This window comes from Anolis carolinensis, chromosome 4, assembly GCF_035594765.1.
Source record: "Anolis carolinensis isolate JA03-04 chromosome 4, rAnoCar3.1.pri, whole genome shotgun sequence".
Lineage (NCBI taxonomy): Eukaryota > Metazoa > Chordata > Lepidosauria > Squamata > Dactyloidae > Anolis > Anolis carolinensis.
In genome coordinates this window covers 51,466,914-51,492,710 of record NC_085844.1, presented here as the reverse complement: position 1 = coordinate 51,492,710, position 25,797 = coordinate 51,466,914, and the positions used below count along the sequence as shown (strand labels likewise).

General features: G+C 38.1%; 1 protein-coding gene across 7 annotated transcripts in view; it reads right to left on the bottom strand.

The window, feature by feature from the left end:
• The window catches only part of ccdc178 (coiled-coil domain containing 178), a 206,995-nt gene that overhangs the window by 130,968 nt on the left and 50,230 nt on the right, over window positions 1-25,797 (bottom strand). For 6 of the 7 annotated variants that reach the window (XM_062980407.1, XM_062980404.1, XM_062980405.1 and 3 more), the window contains 12 exons: window positions 21,635-21,723; window positions 18,811-18,950; window positions 18,216-18,250; window positions 17,818-17,909; window positions 11,923-12,117; window positions 8,242-8,462; window positions 7,014-7,156; window positions 5,055-5,208; window positions 3,829-3,924; window positions 3,584-3,720; window positions 1,484-1,667; window positions 191-253 (listed from right to left, as the gene is read on the bottom strand). In XM_062980407.1, coding sequence (XP_062836477.1) covers window positions 191-253; window positions 1,484-1,667; window positions 3,584-3,720; window positions 3,829-3,924; window positions 5,055-5,208; window positions 7,014-7,156; window positions 8,242-8,462; window positions 11,923-12,117; window positions 17,818-17,909; window positions 18,216-18,250; window positions 18,811-18,950; window positions 21,635-21,692 — 1,518 coding nt within the window. In that variant the 5' untranslated portion in view covers window positions 21,693-21,723. The remainder of the gene's footprint in view (window positions 1-190; window positions 254-1,483; window positions 1,668-3,583; window positions 3,721-3,828; window positions 3,925-5,054; window positions 5,209-7,013; window positions 7,157-8,241; window positions 8,463-11,922; window positions 12,118-17,817; window positions 17,910-18,215; window positions 18,251-18,810; window positions 18,951-21,634; window positions 21,724-25,797) is intronic. The other variant, XM_062980406.1, reaches the window with a different exon arrangement.

Below are 25,797 nucleotides of genomic sequence, written 5' to 3'. Positions count from 1 at the left end.
TGTGCACCCTGTCTGTTGCAACTATGTTTCTTATTGTTTAAATGCTTTCTCTACATTACAGACTGTTCATGGTGGAACACTAAATGGCCATGTGAAATTTTGTGAATGTGATTCTAAAACCACATAATGAAATATTTTGAAAGTGCAAAATATCTTTTAAAGCTAAATTAAAGTTATTGTTCTACATTACCTGTGTCAGCTTCCAAGCGCTTACTTCGTCTTTAATTTGTTTTTTTACATTATCTTGCAAGTTCTACAAATTAAAAACAAAGGGAAAAGGGGAAAAACTATTCACGGAAATGAAAACGGGGGCAGTAGAATATGTATACAGTAGGATACGCTTTTCAAAATATACTCGGTAAGTTATAAATGAAGACTTTAAAAAGATGCATTTACATTGGCACTACAGGGAGAAAGGGACTTGATGTTTCACATGTTTACAGTTTGTTGCAAGGCAACAGTTCAAAATAAAGTTGAAAATTGGTCACAAAAAAGGGCTTGTCCTGCTCCTGTGCCTTTAACAAGGTCTGTAGAAATCCAAATCATGGAAACAAACAATATTATATACCATAGACTTCACATAAAGTCAGGTCACAGCTACATTGGCCAGCACAGAAGTTAATAACTGAACACGCCTACCTGTATTTTATAATGTGTTTTATGAATACTGATGTAAGTTAATAATAATTGTTTAACTGATTTATATTGCTCTGTATAATTTGTATATATGTGTTTTATTGTAAGCCGCCCTGAGTCCCCTGTTGGGTGAGAAGGGCGGGATATAAATATTGTAATAAATAAATAAATAAATAAATAAATAAATAATAACCCTTGTTCATTTTTGCTTTCTATGGCTAGATCTACACTGCCATACATTCCAGTTTCAGAATGCAGATTAACTGCACTGAACTGGATTATACGGCAGTGTAGACTCATATAATCCAGTTCAATGCAGTTAATCTGCATTCTGAAACTGGATTATATGGCAGTGTAGATACAGCCTAAATGTATGTGTGCTGTGTGTGAGTGTAGCCAGTTTCAGACAAAGAGAAATACAAACTTTATCAGGCTTTTAATTTTTGAGATAATGTGGTAGGGTTATAATAGACATATTCTCAGAAATACAAATTGAGCATCCATTATTCAAAATGCTTGAGAATATAAATATCTGTATTTCAGATATTTTTAAACCTGAATTTGCATATAAACATATGGGGTCCACCTTGTATATATAACTTGAAGAAAATTTTATGCATTTTAAAAAATAAATTTGTACATAAAACAAAGTTTATGCAGGCGGAACCATCAGAAAACAAAGATGTTAATATCTTAGCCAGTCATCTAAACAGTTATGAATTTTGGAGTATGTATTTCAGAACTTGGAATTTCTGTGAAGGGGTGCTCAACCTATATTACATTCTAAGCAGTCCTTCTGGATCTTAAAAATAATTATATATCATAATATGGGATAATTTTAGTCTACCTTAAAACGCAATCTTTCTTTAATGATGTTCTGAGACAATTCGTCCAGTTTTGTTTTGACATCATCAAAACCCAACTCAGTTGCAAAAAATTCTTTAGTCACTCTTTTTAAATGCTCTTCCAGTCGACGGATATTTTTGTGTAGGACTTGTATTTCTGCTTGATAGCCTACTTTCCGTCTTGAACTGTTAAAGCAAAACAAAACAGATACAAATTTTACAATTATGCATTTTTGACAGAGTAACCACCATTTGATTCAGAGGTAGCTTATTTTGATACAACAGTAAAGATAAAGCAGAACATAAGTAAACTGCCTATTAGCTTTAGAAATTTCTGTGTATATGGGTAAACACATAAAGCAAATATAACATAGGTTGTATTTTAGCTTCATATGGTTTGTTAAACTTTTTTCCAGAAAGAAATAAATGATAGGGGTCACAGCAGTCATAATTTATCATTACATCCCATAGTTTGCATAAGTATTTGCATTTTCTCATTAGCTGTGATATCAAAGTTCATATGAGTTTATGTTTTTTTGTATTTTGAAGATGGAACTGCTGCAAATGGCAAAAAAGAATAATACATTTGAAAATAATACATTAAAATCTGCAATCCTCTGAATGGGAATTCTTATGGTCCTATGGATGTTACAAACTAATTGGAGTGTCAATAGATTCTGGACTGCTGGCACATCTCAGATATTAATTCTTTTTTTTAAAAAAAATAATTTTTATTAGTGCTTTTCAACATAAAAATAAAATGAGACCAAAATTTGACATAAGGAAAGAAAAAAGAAAAAAAAATACAAAACCATCAGTGACAGGAAAAGAAAGAAGAAGGAGAGAAGAAAGGGGAAAAGAAGAAAAAAAAGAAAAGAAAAAGGAACATAAAAATGACTTCCATCTTTTGCACAGTATCTTGAATAAAAGAAATTTTACATTCTTTTTCTCAACCATCTCTGTCTAGTGTCTTTAATTTACATATTGCCTATTATTTACATACACGGTTGCTTTGCAGACCTTATCCTCAAGCTCATTTTAGTTAAATAATCACCTAAAATTCCCTTTCTTTCAAATAGTTAATAGATATTAATTCTGAAAGAAACATTCTGCTTGTCAAAGCCTCACTTTGCTTTGTTCCATTAGATTTCAGAGCCTATGCTTCTATTCCTCAGCAGCCAGTCAGAGCCGCCTTACATTCTAAGGGCCATTCTATATATCACTAAAAACCCAGAAGTAACCAGGTGAAAAGGGGGTTGTACTAAACAACGTTTAGTCAAAGTGCGGGCTATTTTTATGAGTTAAACAAAACACAGATTTTAATCTTATGAAAATATTTTGGAGGACAAATGAATATTCTATATAGTATAGATCTGAAAAAATGACCCATGGACTTTAATTTGTTTTAGTCTGGGAGATTTTTTAAAAAACTGAAAAAAAAACCCAGCCAATTTCAGTGTGGGCCCTCCTTGATCTAAAATAGCCTACTGAGGACATGGGGAAATGGCTGTCATTCCAACAGAAGTGTGCAGTTGGGCGTAAAAATATGGCTCCCTGAGATCCAGTATGGTGTATGTGGTCTAAAGATCTCCGGATTTTTACCACCTCTGTTGTATTGTGTTGTATCAAATTTTTAAAAGAATTAACAATGTGAAAACTTTTAATAACTTTGCATTGCAAACTGATACTCATTGTTTAATTATAAGGGCTAGATTTCAAAATTATGTACTGTTGCTGTTACTCATTTCAATAAAGATGTTCAAATGACATCTATTTAGCACTGGTATTTTTTTGTGGGGAAAGGGAGGAAGCAAAGTATGACATTTTTGTTCTCTTCTGCAAAGCTAAGAGAGCCCTACTTTGGTAGACTGTAATTCCCCAATCTGTTTACCTTTACTACTTGCAATAAACCTTATTCAAACTTGGAATTAAATCCCACTGAGTCAGTAGGGCATTTCCAAAGACACCAAGTATTGGGCTGCCCATCCTCATGGTTTCAGTGAAAATGAGGGATACACCCACATACACAAAACAGTCCATTTTAATTGTTTTGAAAAGAATAAAAAAGCTTATACTTAAATTACAAGCATAGATGTACTTACCTGTCTCTGAATTTTTGAAGAAAATCTCCATTTTCACCATAAATACGTTTGCTTTCATCTTCCAAAGATTTTATTTCCTGAAGATAATGCCTGAGCTTTCTTTTCAAGTCTTCTATATCAGAGTCCCTTCTTGTTTTCTATGGATTATAAAGAATATTGTGAAAACACTGTTGCATATAACATGCAAATGCAATTGGAATTGTTTTATTTTTTATTTATTTTTTTTCAATTATTTTGAAACTTACTGTACTTTCTATATCTTTCACCTCTTCCAAATATTCATCTGTTAAAGTTTTGTTCTCAGATTCCTGCTCAGCAATTTTCAAACTTAAACGCCTTGCCTGAATATTTAAAAAACAATATAACTATTTGTTCAAAATGGTTGCATTATCATAACAAACATGGAATTGGTAAATTTACATCACAAAAAGTTTTTTTTCAGCATAGCAGAAACAGATAAAATATGTAATCTCAAAAGATGATGATTTAAAAAAATACTTTTCAGTTGAAGTAAAATACAGTATCTAATATATAATAGTGAACGGGATTTTCAAAATGATAACTGTAGCAATATACATTGAAAAAGTAAACTGATGCAGATTGTAGCCCAGATATAATTAAGGACACTGAGATTTTTTTAAGGAGCAAGTTCAATTGAATTCATTGGGACTTATGTTTGAGTAAATAATAGGAAGGGTGGTTGATAAAGAAAATTCCTTTTCAACATCTGTCTTACAGAGACCTTTAGTCATACACCCATAAATATTGTCCACTTTCTTGCAGGGCTACCCTAAAGAAGTTGAAGTGTGAAGGTATCCCTTTGCCAGTGTGATTGTTATTATTCTTATGAATAATAAGAATACGAACAAGTTAAATTGCCAGTGTTAGTCCAGAGCGTGTATGCAACATTCATCATGTATTGAACCTACTTCTCTACCTGGCTTTACATGACAGTGTCTGGGCACTTTCTATTAATCTAAGTGGCATCTCAGCCTCCACTGGCACCTGCAGTTACTACTTAAATGTTTTTTGTTGTACTATAATGCCACTCCATGCCTGCTATAGCAAAGCTATGCTGGTTCTTTTCATGTGAGATACTAAAAATGGCTATCAATGAGATTTAAAAGGAAGCACATCACTGGCAATGCTATAAGGCAGGAGCTACTTAGTGCTAAAGTGGCTACACAGGGAAGGCCTTCAAGGTGGAGCTACACAGAGGAAGGGTAAACAGTAACAGAGCAATCGGTCAACTCCAGTTGGACCTACTAGAACATGTTAGCCAGAAGAGCTGCCTCCAAATGATGTTTGCTTACAATTGGTCTTGCAAATTGAAGGGAATAAACAATTCCATAAATTCCTTTTCACCTCAGTGTAAACAATTTATGACATAACTAAAGGATACCTCACTTGACATATACAAAATATTAACAATTTCATGTGATATTCAGTTTTAAAGAATTTCAAAACTCACTTTATCTTGCCAAGATTGTACGTCAGCCTTTGTACGTGCTTCTTGCTTGATTAGATATTCAAGGTGCTTTTTCTGTTGCAATATTGCTCCCATATTTTCCTTTATCTTGGCACACAAATCAGCATAAAGTATGTCAATGTCTTTTATTGCCTTCCTAAGAAGAAGCAAGAGCAACTATTTCAAATTAACCATGAATTTATTAACACAATACTATCAAGCCCAACAAAACCATCTAGTTCTCCTCAGGTATGCACTATGTTAGTGCCATTGAAAATGGGGTAATATATTACAACATTTAATATGCAGACAATATTAAGCATGTTTATTTAAATATAAATTCTTTTTAATTGTAGAGCACAATTCTGGTTTGTGTGTGAGAGAGAGGAGTAACTTGAGAAACTGCAAGTCACTTCTGGAGAATTGGCCATCTGCAAGGACGTTGCCCAGGGGATGCCTGGATGTTTTGATGTTTTTACCATCCTTGTTGGAAGTTTCTCTCATGTCCCTGGATGGAGCTGGCGCTGATAGAGGGTGAAAATGGCTGATGGCTAGCTGAGCCAACATAAGCTAACTAAAGCTGTGAAAAAATCCAAACCCCTTTCAGCAAAGGGATGTTAGAAATGTTTGAGACAGTCCTGGCCTAAATTTGTGGTGGCATTTTGGTTGCATCTTTGTCCTGGAGAAGATCTAGATCCAACCTTCTCCCTATCACTCCACCATCACTCTCCTTTTGAATCCTCTGCCAGCAGATCCAAAGGACCAACTACATATGGCACAAATGATGTTGCTGATCCGCAGTGGGATATTCTGGAGCGGTATTGCCAAATTCCGCATGGACAGCCACTGAACCAGATCAGTATCCGGAGGATGTCAATGCTACATAGCCCAGAGCTGGTCCAGCAACTGAATAGTGTTTGTATGACCCACTGGTGCTAGAACCTGTTTGGTACTACAGGACTGCCATCCTTACCGTACCCCCTTCAATCTGGACTTTGTAGTGCCCACTGGGCATGAAAATAGCATTGGTTACTATGTTTTACCTTTATCATATGCAGTCTACATCTTTAAGTTATAATTATTACAGCCCCCTATTAGTTTCCTCCTGGTTAACAGTTGAATGTGAAAAAGCAATGAGCTTCATGAATTTTTTAACAGCAATCAATGTGTTCTTAGCAAATCCATCATAATATGGAGGAAGCTGTTAGATAGGATGCTAGCAGAAGAAGAGGATGAAAGTAAAGAAACAGTGGTCTGCTATTAACAATAACACCCTGTTGTTGACATTGCTGTAATAAAAGACACAAGTCCATGTGCAAATCAAGGCGAAACCCTTAACTCAAAACACTCTTATGCTGGGATGCTCTTATGTCAAGATTCCACTGTACCATAGGTTTTTTCAGCTAGATTGTTGGCTTGCTCTGTGCTCCAAAAAGTCTTGTATATTGTTATTATTATTATTTGATACACAAGATTAGTACACATTTTGTATTGGATTGGATTATTATTACCATTATTATTATCTCTATTTATATCCCACCTTTCACCCTGAGGAGACTCAAGACAGCTAACACATCCACACTAGACAAGTTTAAAAGGTGCAATACAAACGTTAAAAAAACAATTACCATAAATAACAGTGTCGTAAAAACAGAATTAAAAAATAGTAAATACACTAAAATGATCTTTAAAACTCATTTTCCTCCTCAATCCCACCCAACCTCCCCAAAGTCCTCCCCTTACCCTTCCCTGAATGCCCATTGACATAAGAAGGTAATAGTTTGTCATCTCACTCTCCAGCTCTAGACCTATGGTATCACCGCTGTTGGCTGAAAAACCTACTGTCTTCTGAAAATGTGTAGCCTTTACAAATAAATGTTAACTTTTCAATTAGTTCAGTCTTATGTTGCAGAATATAACCAAATTGCATTTGAAGCACAATCACATTTAAAAGGTACTCACCTAAGAGAGTTCAACATTTCCTCAGCTGACTGTAATTGTTCAGACATAGATTTTCTTTTCTTTTTACACTCTTCTGTTAGCTCCTCACTTAGAGCTATTGCATTCACAAGTTTCACATGAACAATATCATATACAGCTTTTGTCTTTAAAAAGAAAAGAAACTGTTTCAGAAACGTAGTACTCACAAAAGTCAAAATGACTGTTCTCATATGTGTCTTATAAAGACACAGTAGTATACTTTTTACATATTACCTATTTTGTATTTTTCTACTATATTTCTAAAAGGGTAAAAGTAATACACTGCAAAACTGCATTTGTTTAATCAAAACTAAACTCCCATGAGTTTTGTGAGACTTAAAGGTAAAATAGATGTTATAGGTCCTGCGGGTGATACTATGGTAGGCCTCCACTAGATGTTACCATAAAGTTGCCATAGAGGACCTAGAAAATTCCTAAAGAGAAATTTTATAGTAAATTCCAAGATGCTTGACAGAAACAATGAGAGCACATTTCCTTTCAATGACTCACTTTGCATTGCATTTAATTTCTTTCTGATTACTGATATATATTGAATTTAATTGAATTCCATTTGATTGACTGCACGTTTATTTTGCACAGTACAGGAAGTCCCCAAGTTACAAACATGTGACTTACAAACAATTCATAGTTAAGAACGGGGTGAGATGACAGGAAATGAGAAAAATCTACCCCTAGGAAGGGAAATTCACTCCTGGAATAGTCATCATGGGGAAAAGGTGTCTCCACTAAAGCCTTCTTACCAATCCTTGTATCCACAACAAGCAATTTTTTCAAAATCTAGTCATCACAGGGACAAAAAGTGAGGTGAAATCTGAACAGGGGCACAAATGGCAAAATACCATATTAAGGTATTAATCCTTCCCTATGCTATCTGAAGCTGAAAACAATTGCATATAATGGCTGGAGGTACACTTAAAAATGTACCTGTTCCATCTTCCAAACACATTCAACGTAAGAACAAACCTACAGAACCTATCATGTTCATAACTTGGGGACTACCTGTATACTATTTTTATAGTAAATTTGGCTTTGAATTTCATAGCTAATTATATTTTTAGTTTCTATCTCAAAGATGATGATGATGATGATGATGATGATTCAAAAGGATGGAGAAAGTATGGCTTAAGTATTATTCCTTTATAGAGTATGGAACAATAGGGAAAATGCTGAAAATATAGAAACCAGTTACCTGTTCGTATTTCTTTTTTATTTCTTCCATAGACTCAGTTTCATAAGCCAGCTTTTCTCCCAGCAGAGGGCTGTATTTCTTCATGAACTCTATATTCTCTAGAATCTTTGCATTAGCGCTCTCTATTTTTGTCAGCTGGTTTACTGCATCATGTAGTTGCTGTTTTTTTTCTTCAAAATGCCACTGTAGTTCTGCAATATCTTCAGAATAGTTTTCCCATTCTATACCAAAATATATCCATTTATGCTATGCTACATAATAAAGCTAAAAATATTGCGTTTAAAGTTTGAGCATAAAATGTAAGCTGAAGCATTATCAAAGGTATATAGTTTCCTATAAAATGTATTTGTAAATCATTCCCCTGTGAACATACCAGTCCATGTGGCTTTCAGTCAATGAAGAAAAGGAACACCCTTGTTTCACAGAAGCATGTTATATTCTATATAATAATAATAATAATAATAATAATAATAATAATAATAATAATCTTTAATTATATCCGGCTTTTCTCCCTCATGGGACACAAAGCAGCTTACAACATATTAAAATCACATAAGCAACCATCAAAATATATCAACAATAAATATAACCATTATAAAATAAGCAAATTTGAGAAACAATTACAATGTACATTCTCATTCATGTGGCATCATATCATATCATATATTTCACTTTGCTCCAGTCCATAATGTATGATATTTCCTGTCACTCAAGATTAATTTTGTTCCCTAAAAACTGTCTAAACAGGAATGTTTTTAGTTGGTTTTTAAAAGAAGAAAGGGAGAGATCTGTTTTAATTTCTTTTGGGAGGGTGTTCCACAGAGTCAGGGCGGCCACTGAGAATGCCTTCTCCCTCGTCGATGTCAGTTGCAATTGTGATGGTGGTGGAAGTGAGAGTAGGGCTGACATGTCAGTGAAAAGATTGTTGTTGTATGATATAAAAGCAAGCTACATCATTCATTCAATCATAAGATAATTATTTTTTGTTATCCTTATTCCTCACTTTTGTTTACAATTGACTGTCATGGTTAATGTTTCTTTGAATGTTTTAGTTGTTTAGAATCATCAGCTAGAGAGGTCCTTGGCTTCCCTAAACTACATTCCCCTGAATTTTGCAGGAGGCAACCATACGATAGCAAAGCGGGAGCACCCACTTTAAAACGTTAACATGATGTTGTTGGGAGAAATTAAAGCTGGGCTTTTCTGGCCTTTGTACAAGCTGAAAAACTTTTCCCTATGTAGTGTCACCAGCAGACGTAGCAAGGGCGACTTTATTCATCCCTGGTGATAACTATTGTGTGGTTGCCTCCAGAAAGGACCGGAGTCACTGCAAAACAATACCCCCGAGACCCATCCCGGCAAGGCGTCCCAGAAGGATACCGTGATCAACAGTATCGAAGGCCGCTGAGAGGTCCAGCAGAACCAGCAGGGACACACTCCCCCTGTCCAGTTCCTGGTGTAGATCATCGACTAAGGCGACCAAGGCTGTCTCAGTACCATGCCCCGGCCTGAAGCCAGACTGTGCCGGATCCAGAAAATAGGTATCTGCCAAGAATGCCTGGAGTTGTGCGGCCACCACACGTTCCACGACCTTGCCCAAAAAGGGGAGATTGGAAATAGGCTGATAGTTCTCCAATTGAGTGGGGTCCAGTGATGGCTTCTTCAACAGCAGTTTGATCACAGCCAATTTAAGGCTAGCTGGAAATATGCCATCCCGAAGGGAGGCATTCACCACCACCTTCACCCACTTGGCCAATCCCCCTCTGGCTTCTCTCACCAGCCAGGATGGGCAGGGGTGTAGGATGCATGTGGTAGCCCTCACCTCTCCAAGCACCTTGTCCACATCTTCAGGCTGAACCAATTGAAATGAATCCATCAAAATAGGACAAGCAGTCCTTGGAGACTGCCGTTAATATGGTGTCAAATCCAGAGTGGATCAAAGCGACTTTGTCCGCAAAGAACCGAGCAAGTGCTTCACAGTGGGCTGCCGAGTTGTCAGGGATCCTGTGCAGACGCAATATTAGCTGCAAAGAAAGAGTTCTTTGCAGTGTCTATTGCAGTGGCATAAGCCTTAAGATAAGAGCCCAGCCAAGTTCGGTTTGACTCGTTCAGTTTTGAACGCCACATGCTCTCTAGTCCCCTCTTCTTTCGCTTCATCGCTGCCAACTCCTCGGTAAACCAAGGAGATGGTTTAGCTCGGGTACTCGAGAGGGGATGTTCTGGAGCGATCGTGTCTATTGCCCTAGTCATCTCTCTATTCCAGAGAGTGACAAGGGCATCAACAGAATCACCAGCCGAGGTGGCGGGAGACTCCCCAAGAGCCATCAGGAAATCGTCCGGATCCATGAACCTCCTGGGGCGGACAATTTTAATGGGTCCTCCACCCCAGCAGAGGTTAGGGGGCACAGCAAGTCTAAACCTGATCAGGTGATGGTCGGTCCATGGCAACGGAGCGATGGTAAGATCCTCCACACCACCATTTTCCTCCCATCCCTGACAGAAAACCAAGTCAAGTGTGTGCCCAGCTCTGTGGGTGGGACCAGATATTCATTGGAACATCCCCATGGTTGCCATGGAGGCCATGAAGTCCTGAGCCATGTCTGAAAGGTTGGTCTCAGCATGGACATTGAAGTCCCCCAATACTATGAGCTGTTGGGACTCCAATGCCAGGCCAGAGACCACCCCAGCTAGCTCAGGCAGGGAGACTGTAGTGCAGCGGGGATGGTCGGTACACTAGCAGAATCCCCAGTCTGTCCCGGTCACCTACCCTCAGGTGGACACATTCAAACAAGGTTGACTGTGGGATGGGGCACCTGGTCAGGGGATGGACTCCTTATCGATTACTGTGACACCACCTCCCCTCCCTCCAGATCTTGGTTGGTGCTGCACGGTGTAACCTGGCGGACAAAGCTAGGTGAGATTAACCCCCCCAGCCTCGTCCAGCCAGGTCTCCATTATGCACGCCAGGTCTGCCTGTTCATCCAGGATAACATCCTGGATGATAGCAGTTTTTCCATTGACAGACCTGGCGTTCAACAGCACCACCTTTAACCTGGAGGGATCGCCAGCCTGGGCACCCAAGTTTACTATATCAGGAGGCCGTTTTAAATCTATAAGAACTCTTTTTCTTGCCCTAGGCCGAATTAATTTAATAATTATAATTGTCAGTGTAGTCTCATATAATGAGGATTGAATTGAATGATATGAGTCTACACTACCCTATACTCTTCGGCTTAGAAATGGAGATGAGCACCAATCCCCAGAGTCGGACACAACTAGACTTAATGTCAGGGGAAAACTTTTACCTTTAACTGCCTACACTACCATATAATCCAATTCAATGCAGTTAATCTGCATTCTGAAACTGCATTGTATGGCAGTGTGGATGTGGCCTTAGTTTCTTGAACTGGAATAATGAGATAGAATCCCTTCCTTCTCTGTTCATTTTTTGATAAAGTCTAAAATAATTTTCCACACACACACACACCTGATCTTAAATGGCCAAATCATATTATGGTAAATAATCAATAAACATTCTTGCTATTTCTTGAATGTAACAACAGTTTTCTAAAGGAATGGCATTTCTATAAGATGTTAATAGGAGTTTTTTTTGGAAGATCTAACATGGCTCATGAAAATTTTGATTAATTCTTTTTCTCTTTATATGGTAAAGTTTCCCACCTTTTTGAACAGCTATGGGAAGCTGTTGTAGCCTCCAAAGTGACAAGTTATCAGCATATAGGTAAAGTTTTTTCTTACGACGTCTCTCAAACTCCAAACCTTCTTGAGCTTCTTTACGTTCCTTTTCCAATCTGGTTACCAGTTCTGTAACCTCGGCCAAAACAGCTGTTGTTTTCTGCTTTAAAGGCTGTATGTCTTCCAAAAAAAAAAAATTAAAGAGGGGGGGGGATAAGAAATATGCATTGTAATAATATGTCTTATTGCAAGTACAAACTGTTAGAATGTCACAAACCTAGTCACTAAACTTAAAGATTATAATAAACAGATCAGAATGCCATTTTAGTTACCGTGTTTCCCCGAAAATAAGATAGTGTCTTATATTAATTTTTTCTTCCAAAGTTGTGCTAGGTCTTACTTTCAGGGGATGACTTATTTTTCCATGAAGAAGAATGTACATTTATTGTTGAACAAAGAAATGAACATTTATCATATATTGTATAGTGGTTGTTATCACAAACCAGCATAACCAGACAAACTGTGAATCCTATCACGAATTTCTTGTTACTACCACTATTTCCATGTACAACACTCTATGGTATGTACATTTACCAATCCTGCATGCTTTGGTGTTATGTTCAGTGGGCATGCTTCCAAACAAAAACTTTGCTAGGTCTTACTTTTGGGGAGGCCTTATAATTAGCAATTCAGCAAAATCTATACTAGGTCTTATTTTCAGAGGATATCTTATTTTTCAGGGAAACAGGGTAGTATTCTGCTGTAAAAGCCCACATCTCCTGATGGAAATATTTAAATTAAATAGCTTGCAAAAGCCCATACCTTCTCCAATTTCAGGATTAATATTATTTTACAAAAGTTCATGCAAATTTTTACACATACCATCATTGCCCATTTCTACCATAAAATAACATACATGTAAAAGTTACCAGGGGCCCCTGGTGGTGGCACAGTATGTTAAAGCGCTGAGCTGCTGAACTTGCAGACTGAAAGGTCTCAGGTTCAAATCCCGGGAGCGGAATGAGCGCCCGCTGCTAGCCCCAGCTCCTGCCAACCTAGCAGCTCGAAAACATGCAAATGTGAGTAGATAAATAGGTACCGCTCTGGCAGGAAGGTAACGGCGCTCCATGCAGTCATGCCAGCCACATGACCTTGGAGGTGTCTGCAGACAACGCCGGCTCTTCGGCTTAGAAATGGAGATGAGCACCAACCCCCAGAGTCAGTCACAACTGGGCTTAACGTCAGGGGAAAACCTTTACCTTTACCTAAAAGTTACCAGGGTTTTTTAAAATATAAAATCCAATTCATTGATATTTCTAAGCTTTGGTATAAAACTAGTATTTGAATAAAATATAAAAAATGTATATCAAAGATATATAAATGAAGATCACAACAAGCATATCGATGCTCATGCGTGCTTACAAATGCTAGTTCTTCTACTCAGGAATTGGGGCAGGGCCGGGGGGCACATTACATGTCAACAGCAGTGATATGGTCACATCTCTGGCATTATTTGTTTCTCTGACATTATTTGGAATTGCTATACCTGGCAGTTAGGTTGGGAACTGGACATTGCTCTTTTCTACCATGTAGGGATGGGGCACCTCCTGATCTCCAAATCTAACTAGATCTACAAATTGTCAGCATGGAGAGTTATCTGGTTTTCCTCCCCCCTCTTATACAACCAGGAAAGTAGGTGTACCTAGAGCTTTCTATCTCTGTTCTGAAGCAGGTTTGTCCTGTAAACATGGGAATAGCGAGGTCAGCTCTGCACATCACTTTTACTTCTCAGTTTCTGCACAAAAGTATTCCCATTGTTATCTATAATCACTAATAGAAGAAAACAGTGGGGATTTCTCTCTCCCAACCCTTTAGAGACTGCACATAAGGGATTCATTAATTATTTTATTTAAATAGCGGCTAGCTAGTATTAACTTTTAAAAATGGCTGGCAACATTCACATCTTAAAATATTAAAATATATAAGACTTCATTGTTAGATGCACTAAAATTACCCATATACATTTATTAGAGGATGTTTATGTATTTATGTGTCTTTTGAATAAAACATACTGTTTTTCTCCCCACGATTTTGTTTTGAATTTGAAGCATCATAAAGCAGATAGCAAAAATGTGAAGAATATTTGCAAGTTTTCTCATCTTTGATGAAAGTGTGTACATTGACATGTGCGAATAGCATTTCAGTGATTTTTCAGGTATATGCACATTGTGGCATTGTTGGAAAAATTATGTTAGGGGAAGACACTATATTTTATGCTAAATACCATGCTTTGCAGAAGTAAATGTTGTATTGGAACAGGATACAGTGATTGCCCCAAAAACATGTTTGCACAAAACGCAAAGCTTTTTTTTTCTTTTTTGAATAATTTTTTTTGGGGGGGAGGGGTCTCCAAATGTTAAAAATAATTAAAACATTGGCAAAACCATGCACATTTGAGCACCTGTGTCCTTGAGCTCATCAATTAGTTGGTGAAAGATAAGATGGTTAGCATGAAAACTAGGATGATTTGCTGTCCACTGTGCACTTCTTCATGGCTCTCCTATATACCCACCAAATAGTTCCAAAAACATCTTTAGATGTTCAGGATATCACTTCACATCTGAACACAAGTCGATGGTCCATTTTACGTACTGTATGAAATGTCTTCCTGGACTAGACAGATACTTCACCAGGAGGCCTTTTTGAATAAAACTGGTTCAAACTTTTATAACCAAAACAATAAAGCAGAAAATGTCATGTCAGAAAACAATATGGTGCTAGGGCTCATCTGAACATCTGTAGAGCACATGATGATGGTGATGATGATGATGATGATGATGATGATTATTTATACCCTGCTTTTTCTCTCCACAAAGAAGAATCAAATCAGCTTACATTAAAAGCATTTCAATATAATTTAAAATCTACAAATATACAAACATTAAAATAGAAAGCCAAAACAACAGCACCCCCTGACTTTATCTTAACCTTCTTTAAAAGCCTGCCCTAATAAAATGGCTTTAGCCTGCCAACAGAAGGACAGCAGGGAGGGGGCTATTCTAGCTTTTCTGGGCAAGGAGTTCTAGAGTTGAGGGGCAGCCACTGAAAAGGCCCTCTCTTTCGTTCCCACCAAATGAGTTTGCGATGGAGGTAGGACTGAGAGGAGGACCTCTCATGAAGATCTCAGGGCCTGAGCAGGCTTACATGAGGAGATGCGGTCAGCCAAATCGGCTGGACCTGAGTGATATAGAGATTTCAAGGTCATAACCAACATTTTGAATTGTACTCGGAAACAAACTGGAAGCCAGTGAAGCTGCTGCAAAAAAGGGGTTGTATGCTCCCTATAGCCAGCCCCAATTAGCAACCTGGTCTCAGCCCTTTGGACCAGCTGAAGTTTCTGGGCACTCTTTAAAGACAGCCCCAGGTAGAGCATGTTACAGTAATCCAGATGGGATGGAAAGAATGGGTGGAAGAAATGAACTGTTATCTAAACTTTAGCAATATATAGGTTCTAGTAGAAAAACTACAAAGAACTGATTGCTCAGGAGCCGGATCTTGAATTGGTCAAGACAAAGAGAACAAAGTTTCAGTTCTGACTAGTGAATGGAAGGTACAGGTTTCCTTTTGTTCTAACTATACTGAACAGAGGAGGCACAGTACATAGAGGACAGATGCAAGGTATGATTTTCAAGGGGGAAGCATCAAAGGTAATAAGGATTAAGGGGATAGCTAGAGTCACTGCTTTGTTGGTCTTTTGATTATCTGCTTAAGATGTGCTTCAGTTAAAGAATGTGATTTTCCACTATGTTTCTTCTTGAAGATAGCAACAAGCAATTTCAGCAATTTTCCTTACAGTGTGAGAAAGTCTTTGAAAATCACATATTTTTTGAAGGCTATCTGCAATGCAGAACTTAATCTGTATAAAATTCACTTGTGTTGCTCTGTGCTGAAACATTTTTTCATTGAAAACAATACTTTAATGTAGAAATATCAATTCACATACAAAAAACTTTGCTGTCTACCATATGTAATTTTGTACATTATAGGTCCCACACTGCGGAGATTCTCATCTGCCCAGAATTCTTCTCATTAGGAATTGTCAATAGTCTAAACACTTTTATACCAGTTTTCAAATATTCTTTCTGCCTAAATTAATATGAGTGAAAGCTTGCAATCAGGAAGATGTATTTGTTCTTGCTACTTGACATGACAGCTGACTATTCAGGCTTCTAAAGCCTGCAGCTGGTTCATTTTCTATGCAGCACCTTATAAAATCCAAACAATGAGAAGTATCATGTGATATATGAATCAAAGAGACCAGGGTACTGTGCAGTTAGAGGAGAGCATAATTCTAATCTGGAATTCGTCTGTAACAAACACAAGTCTCCTTTGCTTTATATTTCATCTGCCTATATTTGCTGTTCCTTCTTGAATGAAGTTTTTCCTTTCTTAATGACCCTCTCTACCTGCAATTTCTATCATGCCGTGGCTTCCTTGTTCTTTTTACCAAACACACACAAAACCTAGTTCAGTTACTTTCATTTAAACAGCGCAGGGAAAATATGCCCATGCCTTGGACAAGGCCCTTTGATGAAATAGAAGTGGCTGCAGTTCATCACAAGAAACTGCAGATGGTGCCCAAGAATTCCAGATATGCTGTAGACCTGAATGGTCTCTTCTTTCTTTTAGAAGTGTATGTAGCAATCTTGATGATGATAATGATGACATGATTCCAGATATATGCTACTACAGTAGAGTCTCACTTATCCAACCATCGCTTATCCAATGTTCTATATTATCCAACGCAATCTGCCCCCCCTCTTGAATCCACAGCTGTTTTTCTAGGAAGCAACGCACAGTGGGCCAACACATCCAACAACAAGACAAGTGCAGTCACACTCCCAAACAAGTGTCAAACTTGTTGTAAAACATGATGTTTTGATGCTTAATTTGTAAAATCATAACGTAATATGACATTTAACAGGCTTTTCCTTAATCCCTCCTTATTGTCCAACATTTAAGTTTATCCAATGTTCTGCTGGCCCGTTTATGTTGGATAAGTAAGACTCTATCTTCATTCAAACAAATAATTTGCATTAATGGGTGAGGATCACAACTATATTTTTTACACTTTTTATCCAGTTTTTTTTTTCATGTCAGGAGCAACTTGAGAAACTGCAAGTTGCTTCTGTTGTGAGAGAATTGGCCGTCTGCAAGGACGTTGCCTTGGGATGCCTGATGTTTGATGTTTTATCATCCTTGTGGGAGGCTTCTCTCATGTTCCTGCATGGAGAGCTGGAGCTGACAGGGGGAGCTCACCTGCTCTCCCTGGATTCGACCTTCTACCTGTTGGTGAACTCCAAAGGTTTCAAAGGGGCTGGATTAAATAACGATTTCATGCTTTTACATAGGCAAAACAAAACAAAATTGTTCAAATAATGTAATCTTACAGTACCTTGACCAATGGTTGCATTATTTCTGATAGGAAATAAAGGATATATAAATGGAGATGAAAGATCAGGCCCTACTATCTTGTTTGCCTCTTTTGATGAGGCTCTCATAGATTGTTTTAATATTTTTGTATCTCTTCTAATCCTTTGTAGTCAAAAACACAGTTATTGCTCCCTCTTTTATTGCAAATGCTTGAAAAACGTGCAGGAAAATGGGTTTAGTCAGTGCCCCCAGAGATCTCTCATTCATAGGGTTGCTATATAAATTGAAGCCTGCTTGACAGCATATAAAAACAACAAAAATAAACTATCTTGTAGATTCTAAGCACTTCTGACATGTCATGGTCATCTTGCTAGTATAAACAGATCAGCTGGAATGATTCCAACTAAATAGTTCAACCAATAACATCCTGACAGAATAAATCATTACCTTTCAAATATGATGGCTGTTCCACCTTCAGTTCAGAAGAGACTGATAACCAGCTTTTTTCAGCTTCTTCAACATTCCTAATCTCTCTATCCCTGAAAATGTAAGTGAACATTTGTCTCCAAGTTCATTCTAATGTCTGTAAAGAACTCAAAATCTGCCTTCTGTATATATCTCATTTATAACTTATCAATTCAAGCAGTTCTCAAAGTGTATATTAGGCATTGGACAAAAAATAAGTTGTGGGCTGTACACACACTTGAATTTCCACAAAGAACAAAAAAATGCCCTCCTTGGGGAACTTAGTTCTAGGAAAAATATAAGGAGTTGCTTTTGCAGTATATTTAGAGTTAGTAGGCTGCTTAAGGTAATTACTGAATTGATACTTATAAGATCCTTACCGTGAAACTGTCTCCAGCAGATACAAATTATCATTCTGTAAATATAAATGAAATGAAATGATTCAATGACATGCTACATATTTTAGGATTTGCACTAAAATATAATAAGTTACTGGACATATAAGCAAACCACATACAAAAATATTAAAATAAACTTGAATCTTTGAAAACTAGTCAAATAAATTGTTTAACTAGTCAAATAAATTGTTAACACAATGAAATTGAATGTTTACAAAGAAATAAATCTTACTTGATTCAATGAGACTTACTTCTTTTATAAAGAAAACCATAAAGGATTCCAAAGTATTCAGAACAACGTATTTCATTATCCTAATATTTCACACACACACACACACACACACACACACACATATCCTTCCTATGATATTATAGTAATAATGGAGCAAACATATAGCTGTAGGCTATATTTCAGATGAGGAAACTGGTAAAACCACCTCTGAACATTCTTCATCTAAGAAAATCCTATGAAATTCATGGGGTCACTATAAGTCAACAGGCAACTTGTTTTTTGTTGTAAAGTTGCCTTGAGAAAGTCACTTCAAAATAAAACAAGAAATACATTTAAATACAGTACCCATTGTAAGGTTTCTTCCACTTTCACTTCAAGATCTTTAATATGATGAACAGCTTTGTTAACACATGCAGATGGAGTATTGACAGCAGCACAACTACGTTGCTTGGATGGTATGTCCAATGAAATCTGTTCATTTATGCCTAAAATAATTCAGGATAGTAAGAAATAAATATTTTTAAAGTTTAAAACATTTTGATGGATTTGTGAGCTCTTTATGTCTAGCCATTGTGGTTTCCAAGTAAGCAGCTTTCAAATATAACCTCAAATATGGAGCAATGCACTTGATTTAGATGGCATTGTTATGAGAAATGTAGAGAATTCAACTAACAACTTTGGGCAGGGCATAGTTTATCAAAGTATTTATTGGTAACAAAAAATGATACCCCTTATTCATGCTGTGAACCTGATTACCCAGCTGCTACCCAGGGGCATTTATAGTGCAATTTTAATACATTTAATCAAATTAGAGCAGTGGTTCCCAACTTGTGGGTCGCAAGGTATAAAATAAGATATGTGAGATATGGGGGGAAAATCAGCTCTAGATTATTAAATATGGTTTGCTGTGGGTGAGCAGATGGTGACTACTGGATGGTATATGTTCTGTATCAGAAACTAGAGTTGATGTGGTCTATCCAATATAATTTTCTGAATCAGCATCCCAAATAACCAAACTGAATCTAAAGTTGGCCAAAAACTGATTCATAACCCTTTTGTTACTCATGTTGGTCAAAGTGGCCTCTGGTCAAAGTGGTTCGCCAAACAAGGGGTCCCTGGTCAAGTGGTCCCTGGTCTAAAAGAGGCTGGGAACCACTGACTTTGAGAGAAATGGTTAAGTAGACCACAGAAAAAGTAGCTTACTTCACCTGGAGTGTGTGAAGGAACCAGGGCCGGCCGGAGATATTTTTAAATGTTAAGCGGGGGTGCTAAAAAGCGCCCCCGCCACCGGCCCCGCCTCCCACGCCCTGGCCCCGCCTAGCATGCCCTGGCCCCGCCTCCCACGCTGCGTGGGAGGCGGGGCCAGGGCGAATAGTGCTGGGGGCGAGGCCAGAGTTGGCCCCGCCCCCCGTCCAGCGTGCCCTGGCCGCGACCAGGAAGTAAGGCCCAAATGGCCTATCTGTGCTGTGCGTATGCGCACAGCACAGATAGGCCATTTGGCCCTTAGTCTACAAACTAAGGGCAAAAAGGCCTATCTGGCTGTGCGCATGCGCACAGCACAGACAGGCCATTTTGCCCTTAGTCTACAAACTAAGGGCAAAATGGGCTATCTGGCAGTGCGATTGCCCGGCGGCCGCGACCAGGAAGTAAGGGCCAAATGGCCTATCTGTGCTGTGCGCACGGGCACAGCACAGATAGGCCATTTGGCCCTTACTTCCTGGTCGCGGCCGCCGATCGCCCGGCGGCCGCGACCAGGAAGTAAGGGCCAAATAGCCTATCTGTGCTGTGCGCATGCGCACTGCCAGATAGGCCATTTTGCCCTTAGTTTGTCGACTAAGGGCCAAATGGCCTATCTGGCAGTGCGCATGCGCACAGCACAGATAGGCCATTTGGCCCTTACTTCCTGGTCGCGGCCGCCGATCGCCCGGGCGATCGGTGGCCGCGACCAGGAGGTAAGGGCCAAATGGCCTATCTGTGCTGTGCACATGGGCACAGCACAGATAGGCCATTTGGCCCTTACTTCCTGGTCGCGGCCGCCGATCGCCCGGGCGATCGGCGGCCGCGACCAGGAAGTAAGGGCCAAATGGCCTATCTGTGCTGTTTATCTGTCGACAAACTAAGGGCAAAATGGCATATCTGTTTTCAGCGGTTTGGCGCGGGTGCGGGGATTGAAGCCCCGCGCGGCCGCGCCAACACTGGAGGCGTCGGTGGCGCTCGTATAATCAACCGGCCCTGGAAGGAACCATGGACTAGAATGGAAATGTTTAGCAGCTGGTGGAAGATACAGTTGACTTCTCATCCAATTGAAGAGAAGGCCAACAATCTGCAACTCCAAGACTGGTCATATTTGTTCAGGCTTAGATTATTATTGCATTTTATGAGTATTGGACTCAGTTTTTGTGTATTTTAATGTTGTTGTATTTGTCTGATTTAACCATGTCGTACCTAATATATTATTGTTGTTGTTGTTGTTAGTAGTAGTAGTAGTAGTAGTAGTATTGCTTTATGTCTTTTCTTTGTTCCAAAGCAGAATTGTTTTGAATTAAAAAAAAGAATAAAGCTCTAAGTTTGGACAACATAAATCAAAAATGACTTGAAGGCACACAACAACAAACATTTGAGCTAGATATCATTTAATAATAAAACAAGTTTTCAGTTTTATTTTTATTTTTTGCAATGTAAGAAAATTTCAGTTGAACATAATGTACAGTCAATACCAATTAACACATTCAGATTTTTTTGTCAAATTCATCCTCCTGGTACTATTGACTGACTGATTGATTGTTTAAATAATTATATCCAATCCTACATCTTAGGATCTCAGGGTGGCATACTCCCTGATAGTGAGGTTAGAGATGGCACTTGCTAAGAGACTCCCTGCAAATAATAATGGACATAGAACAACCATGGATTCACTAGAACTGTTCTGCAGGGAGGATTGCAAGGAGCAGAATAATGGTAATTCACCAGCAGAATACGTTTTGATGATAGACAGACACTATTGAGTACAACACAACAATAACAAAATATATACTCCAACATGATGTCATTAAAATTTAGAAATAACGATAGCCAATGACAGATTATATACAGAACAGCACCAAAAAAGGAATGACTGTAATTTTTTCGACAATATAAATTGGTCAAAGTTCCAACAAGACAAAAATACCTTCACGTAGTTGGCTGCTATTTTTGGAAGTAGCGGAGAACAGGTGTAAGTCTGTCATTCTTGTTTATGATTCTTTTCAGCCTAGTTTGCTGGGAAAGAAAAAAGATAGAATCCCAACTAAGTTAGTCAAGAGATCAAAAAACATTCAACTTAAGATAGTCATCTTCCGAAGAGTTCAGTCTGACTAAGGAACAATCAACATAAGACTGGATCCAGCCCAGTGTGCAGACACTATGATAACACACAGTACTTTCAGCACAATGAATGTCTGCAATTTTTTAAACTATGGTGTTATCAAGGACATATTATTTGTAGCAAGGATAGGCTCCAAAAGATAAACAATAGGCTTGGGCACAGATTCGGTTTGGTTGGTTCTCTTTGACCAATCCAGCTTTTTAGCTGGCTGTAATGGAAAGGGTTCAGCCCCCATGTTTTTTTCAGCCAAAACAGGCCACGAGGCAGTCAGTTACAGATCATCTTCTTCTACTCGGCACACAAAGGGGCTGCCATGTGCTTACACAAGGTTTCCCTGGGACCCCTGCCTGTTGGGCCAGTCAGAATAGAAGAATGCTGCAACATTTCTTATGCAAGCTGTGTCTATGAGGCGAGCATCTCCATTGATCTCAGTTGCATCCTGGCTCGAGAGAGGTGCTTCAGTCCGATCTGCTTGCTGCTCGCTCTCAGCTTTTCTTGGCTTGGCCTCTCTCTAGCATTGAGTCTTTTCAATTTTCCTTTGTTTTCCTTTATTTTCTTGATTTTTTTTATTTAATGGGACGGGGAGTTGGGAAAGTGTGGGATGGTGGGTGGGGTACACGCACACATTTGGGGACTTGGGAGAAAGGAAGACCATCTCTTTGCTCATGGTGTACTTTTCTTGAGTGGCTGTGAGAGCCCTGAGCCAGCCTTTAGCTTCTTTTTCTCCTCCCCTCCTTCAAAAACACATTCAAAGATAATAAGTATTATTAATAATAATCCCAGCAAACAAACAGAAAAGCCTCATTCTCAGAAAGCGACTGCCTAGCCTACCTACGTATAATTTCATTCCTTTGTAAAGAAATTATCTCTATTTATATTTTCCTCTGTGCTCTCTGCCATTAGAATTTCAAATAATAATAATAATAATAATAATCATCATCATCATCATCATCATACTTGGAAAATGTTCGACTTGTGATTTTGTGATACGAAATCCAGCATATAGATCTCATTTGCTGTGTCATACTATGTCTTTGTGTCAGTAATAATAATAATAAGTATTAGTAATAGTAAGTCTCACTTATCCAACATAAACTGGCCGGAAGATCGTTGGATAAGTGAATATGTTGGATAATAAGGAGGGATTAAGGAAAAGCCTATTAAACATCAAATTAGGTTATGATTTTACAAATGAAGCACCAAAACATCATGTTAGACAACAAATTTGGCAGAAAAAGTAGTTCAATACGCAGTAATGCTATGTTGTAATTACTGTATTTACGAATTTAGCACCAAAATATCATGATGTTTTGAAAACATTGACTACAAAAATGTGTTGGATAATCCAGAACATTGGATAAGTGAGTGTTGGATAAGTGAGACTCTACTGTAATCATTTGGCTGTTGTCAAAACTTAGTTTTAGGCTTCAATCTGTGGAGAAACTTTGCCATTTGCCAAGCCAACAGTCTCTCTCTTTCTCTCTCAACTCCAACCTCCATCATGACATAAAAGATTGTTGTTAATAATACCATTCCAAAGAATTGGGGGATACCTTTTTGGGATTTTTAAAGATTTTATTTCTAAAAAGAAAATAAATTCTCAAAAATCAGGGGATGACCCAAATGTTATGAAACTTGGTGGGCTAACAGTGGCTGATGTGTCCTCCAAGTGTTGTCATTTTCATTCTGATAGCTCTAAAAATGACAGGAAGGGGAGCCCAGGAAGCCCCCAATTGCCATCAATGGGTCGGATCTAGCCACATTTTTTGGCTGCAGATTGAAAACAGCTATTTGGCTGTCTGCCTGTTTTCAGGAGGCATATGAAAACAGATCCAGGGTCTCCCAAAATTCAGCTAGCAGAAGTAGATCAAGATTCAACTGAAATGCACAAGCATAATGCACAAGAGGCAAAAAAAAACAGACTGTGGGACCTTAACTTTTCTTTGCTGTATGATATCGGTGCCTTCCAAAAAGTGGTAACAGCTGCAAGGTAAAATGAAAGTAAAGCTTGAATGCTGTTTTCTCTCGTGTGTTAACAAAAGCAATTGATCCAAATGACAGAAAAATAGATCCGAATAGGTTGTTTTTGTCAAATGATTTGTCTGAGACACAGCAGAAAGGTATAAAAAGGTCAATGCGAATGAGAGGCATCATTACAAGACTAATACCATCAATTCTGGGTTTACCATTGTGCTTAAGCACAGGGCCCCATTTGCCGGGGGGAGGGGGGGATCTTCCTGCCAAAACAAATTACAGTGGATTTTGCTTATGTAGTACAATTCTAAATTTGAAGGCATTCAATTTCAGAGTAATTCCAGCTATAATGATAGAGTTGATAGTCTATGAGAGTGTGCCTACCGGACTTACCTCCTTCAGGGCCCAAACACAACTTAAGTAGCACAGGGCCTCATTTGTCCTAAATCTGAGACTGAATTGCATGGTACATCATCCAAATCTTAAAGAATGAGTTCACCCTTGAAAGCTGAGAGTGTATCAGTAAATGCAACCAGTCTTTATTTTTCAGGAGCTACATATTTGGTGTGGATGTCCCCCTCCAAATGCTAAGGGGTGATAATGAAAAAAGCCCATAATTCTTGGTAATTTCCTGCCCTCTTAATTCAATTGAAATAATTTCATAATATAATTAATTTTTGAAGTAAATATGTTTAGGAGTGAATAAAGTCAACAATGCAGCTGAACTCACAAAATGTATTCTGTGCACACAGTTAATATCTCACAATGAAAAAGAAAAGGGGGGAAAATGACAAAGCAGTACTACAGGTTTTGAATCCTATCAGGTATACTTTCAGCAAATGATTTCCACATTTTATTTGGCACTTTATTAAATAAAACTAAACAGCCAACAACTTATACATACAATATTTTGAATTTACTTCAAATATTTCTAAAGTAAAGACATCAAAACAAACATAGGTCCTTATCACGTGCTTGTTTATCATGATATTTGCAATTGTTTCCTACAATTGCTATCATTTCCTGTCCCATGACACATGTCCTGTTTCGTATTCAACTCATCTGATGCTGTATGGGAACAGCCTGCAAAGTAAGTTTTTTTGTGATGACAGATTATTACATCTATATTTTTTCTAATTGCATATGCATATCATTCCATTTTAAATGTGATGGTTTTTCTGTGTTTTTCCCCAACTGCATCCCACCAGCTGTGCCTCTGACATGTCCATGTGGGCATGTTTTGGAGAGTGTTTTGCTAACTACCGGATTCCTCCAAAATCTTTCTTCTTTCATTTCACTTCTGGTGCCTCCATTGGAAGAACTATAGATCCTGGTATCCCAGTCTGCTTTGAATTGTTTCATATCTATATATTTTCCTTTATTTTAGAGAGAATCTGCACAGTTTTGCTAATTCAATGTAACAAACAATGTAATTGATTGAATGTAATCTTTTTAAAAATCCTGATCCATCCAGTTAGTGTGGGGGTCTTTTTGCAAACATAACATCTTTAAAAAATCTCCAAACTTTGTGTTATTTCCCTCACTTTATATCCTTGCTCTTCAAAGCCTTGTTCTAATGTAAAGAAGAATCATGAATAGAACAAGGCAGAGTTTTCCTACACAATAAAAGTCACTGATCATCTTGCTTTGTTCCACCAGTTTCTAGCACAAATGTACTGGGGACCTTTGAATGTCTCAGTACGGATTTCCCTGGACACACACATTTTTCAAAACAAAACTATCCATTAAGATATTATTTACTCTTTCCCATTTAGTTTCCCAGCTATATAACTGCAACAGGAATCTTTGGTATCGCAGAAGCATGATCCTTCAAAATCTAATGAGAATGTCTTTTCAAGACTTCAAAACTTTATAGCTGTGCAAGATTTTTTTAAAAAATTAAAGGGGGTGAGGGGGAGTGACAACAAGGGGAAGGGATGGATTGGGAAGAGCAAACTAGTCTGCCATGTGATGAGTAAATGGTACGGGGAAGG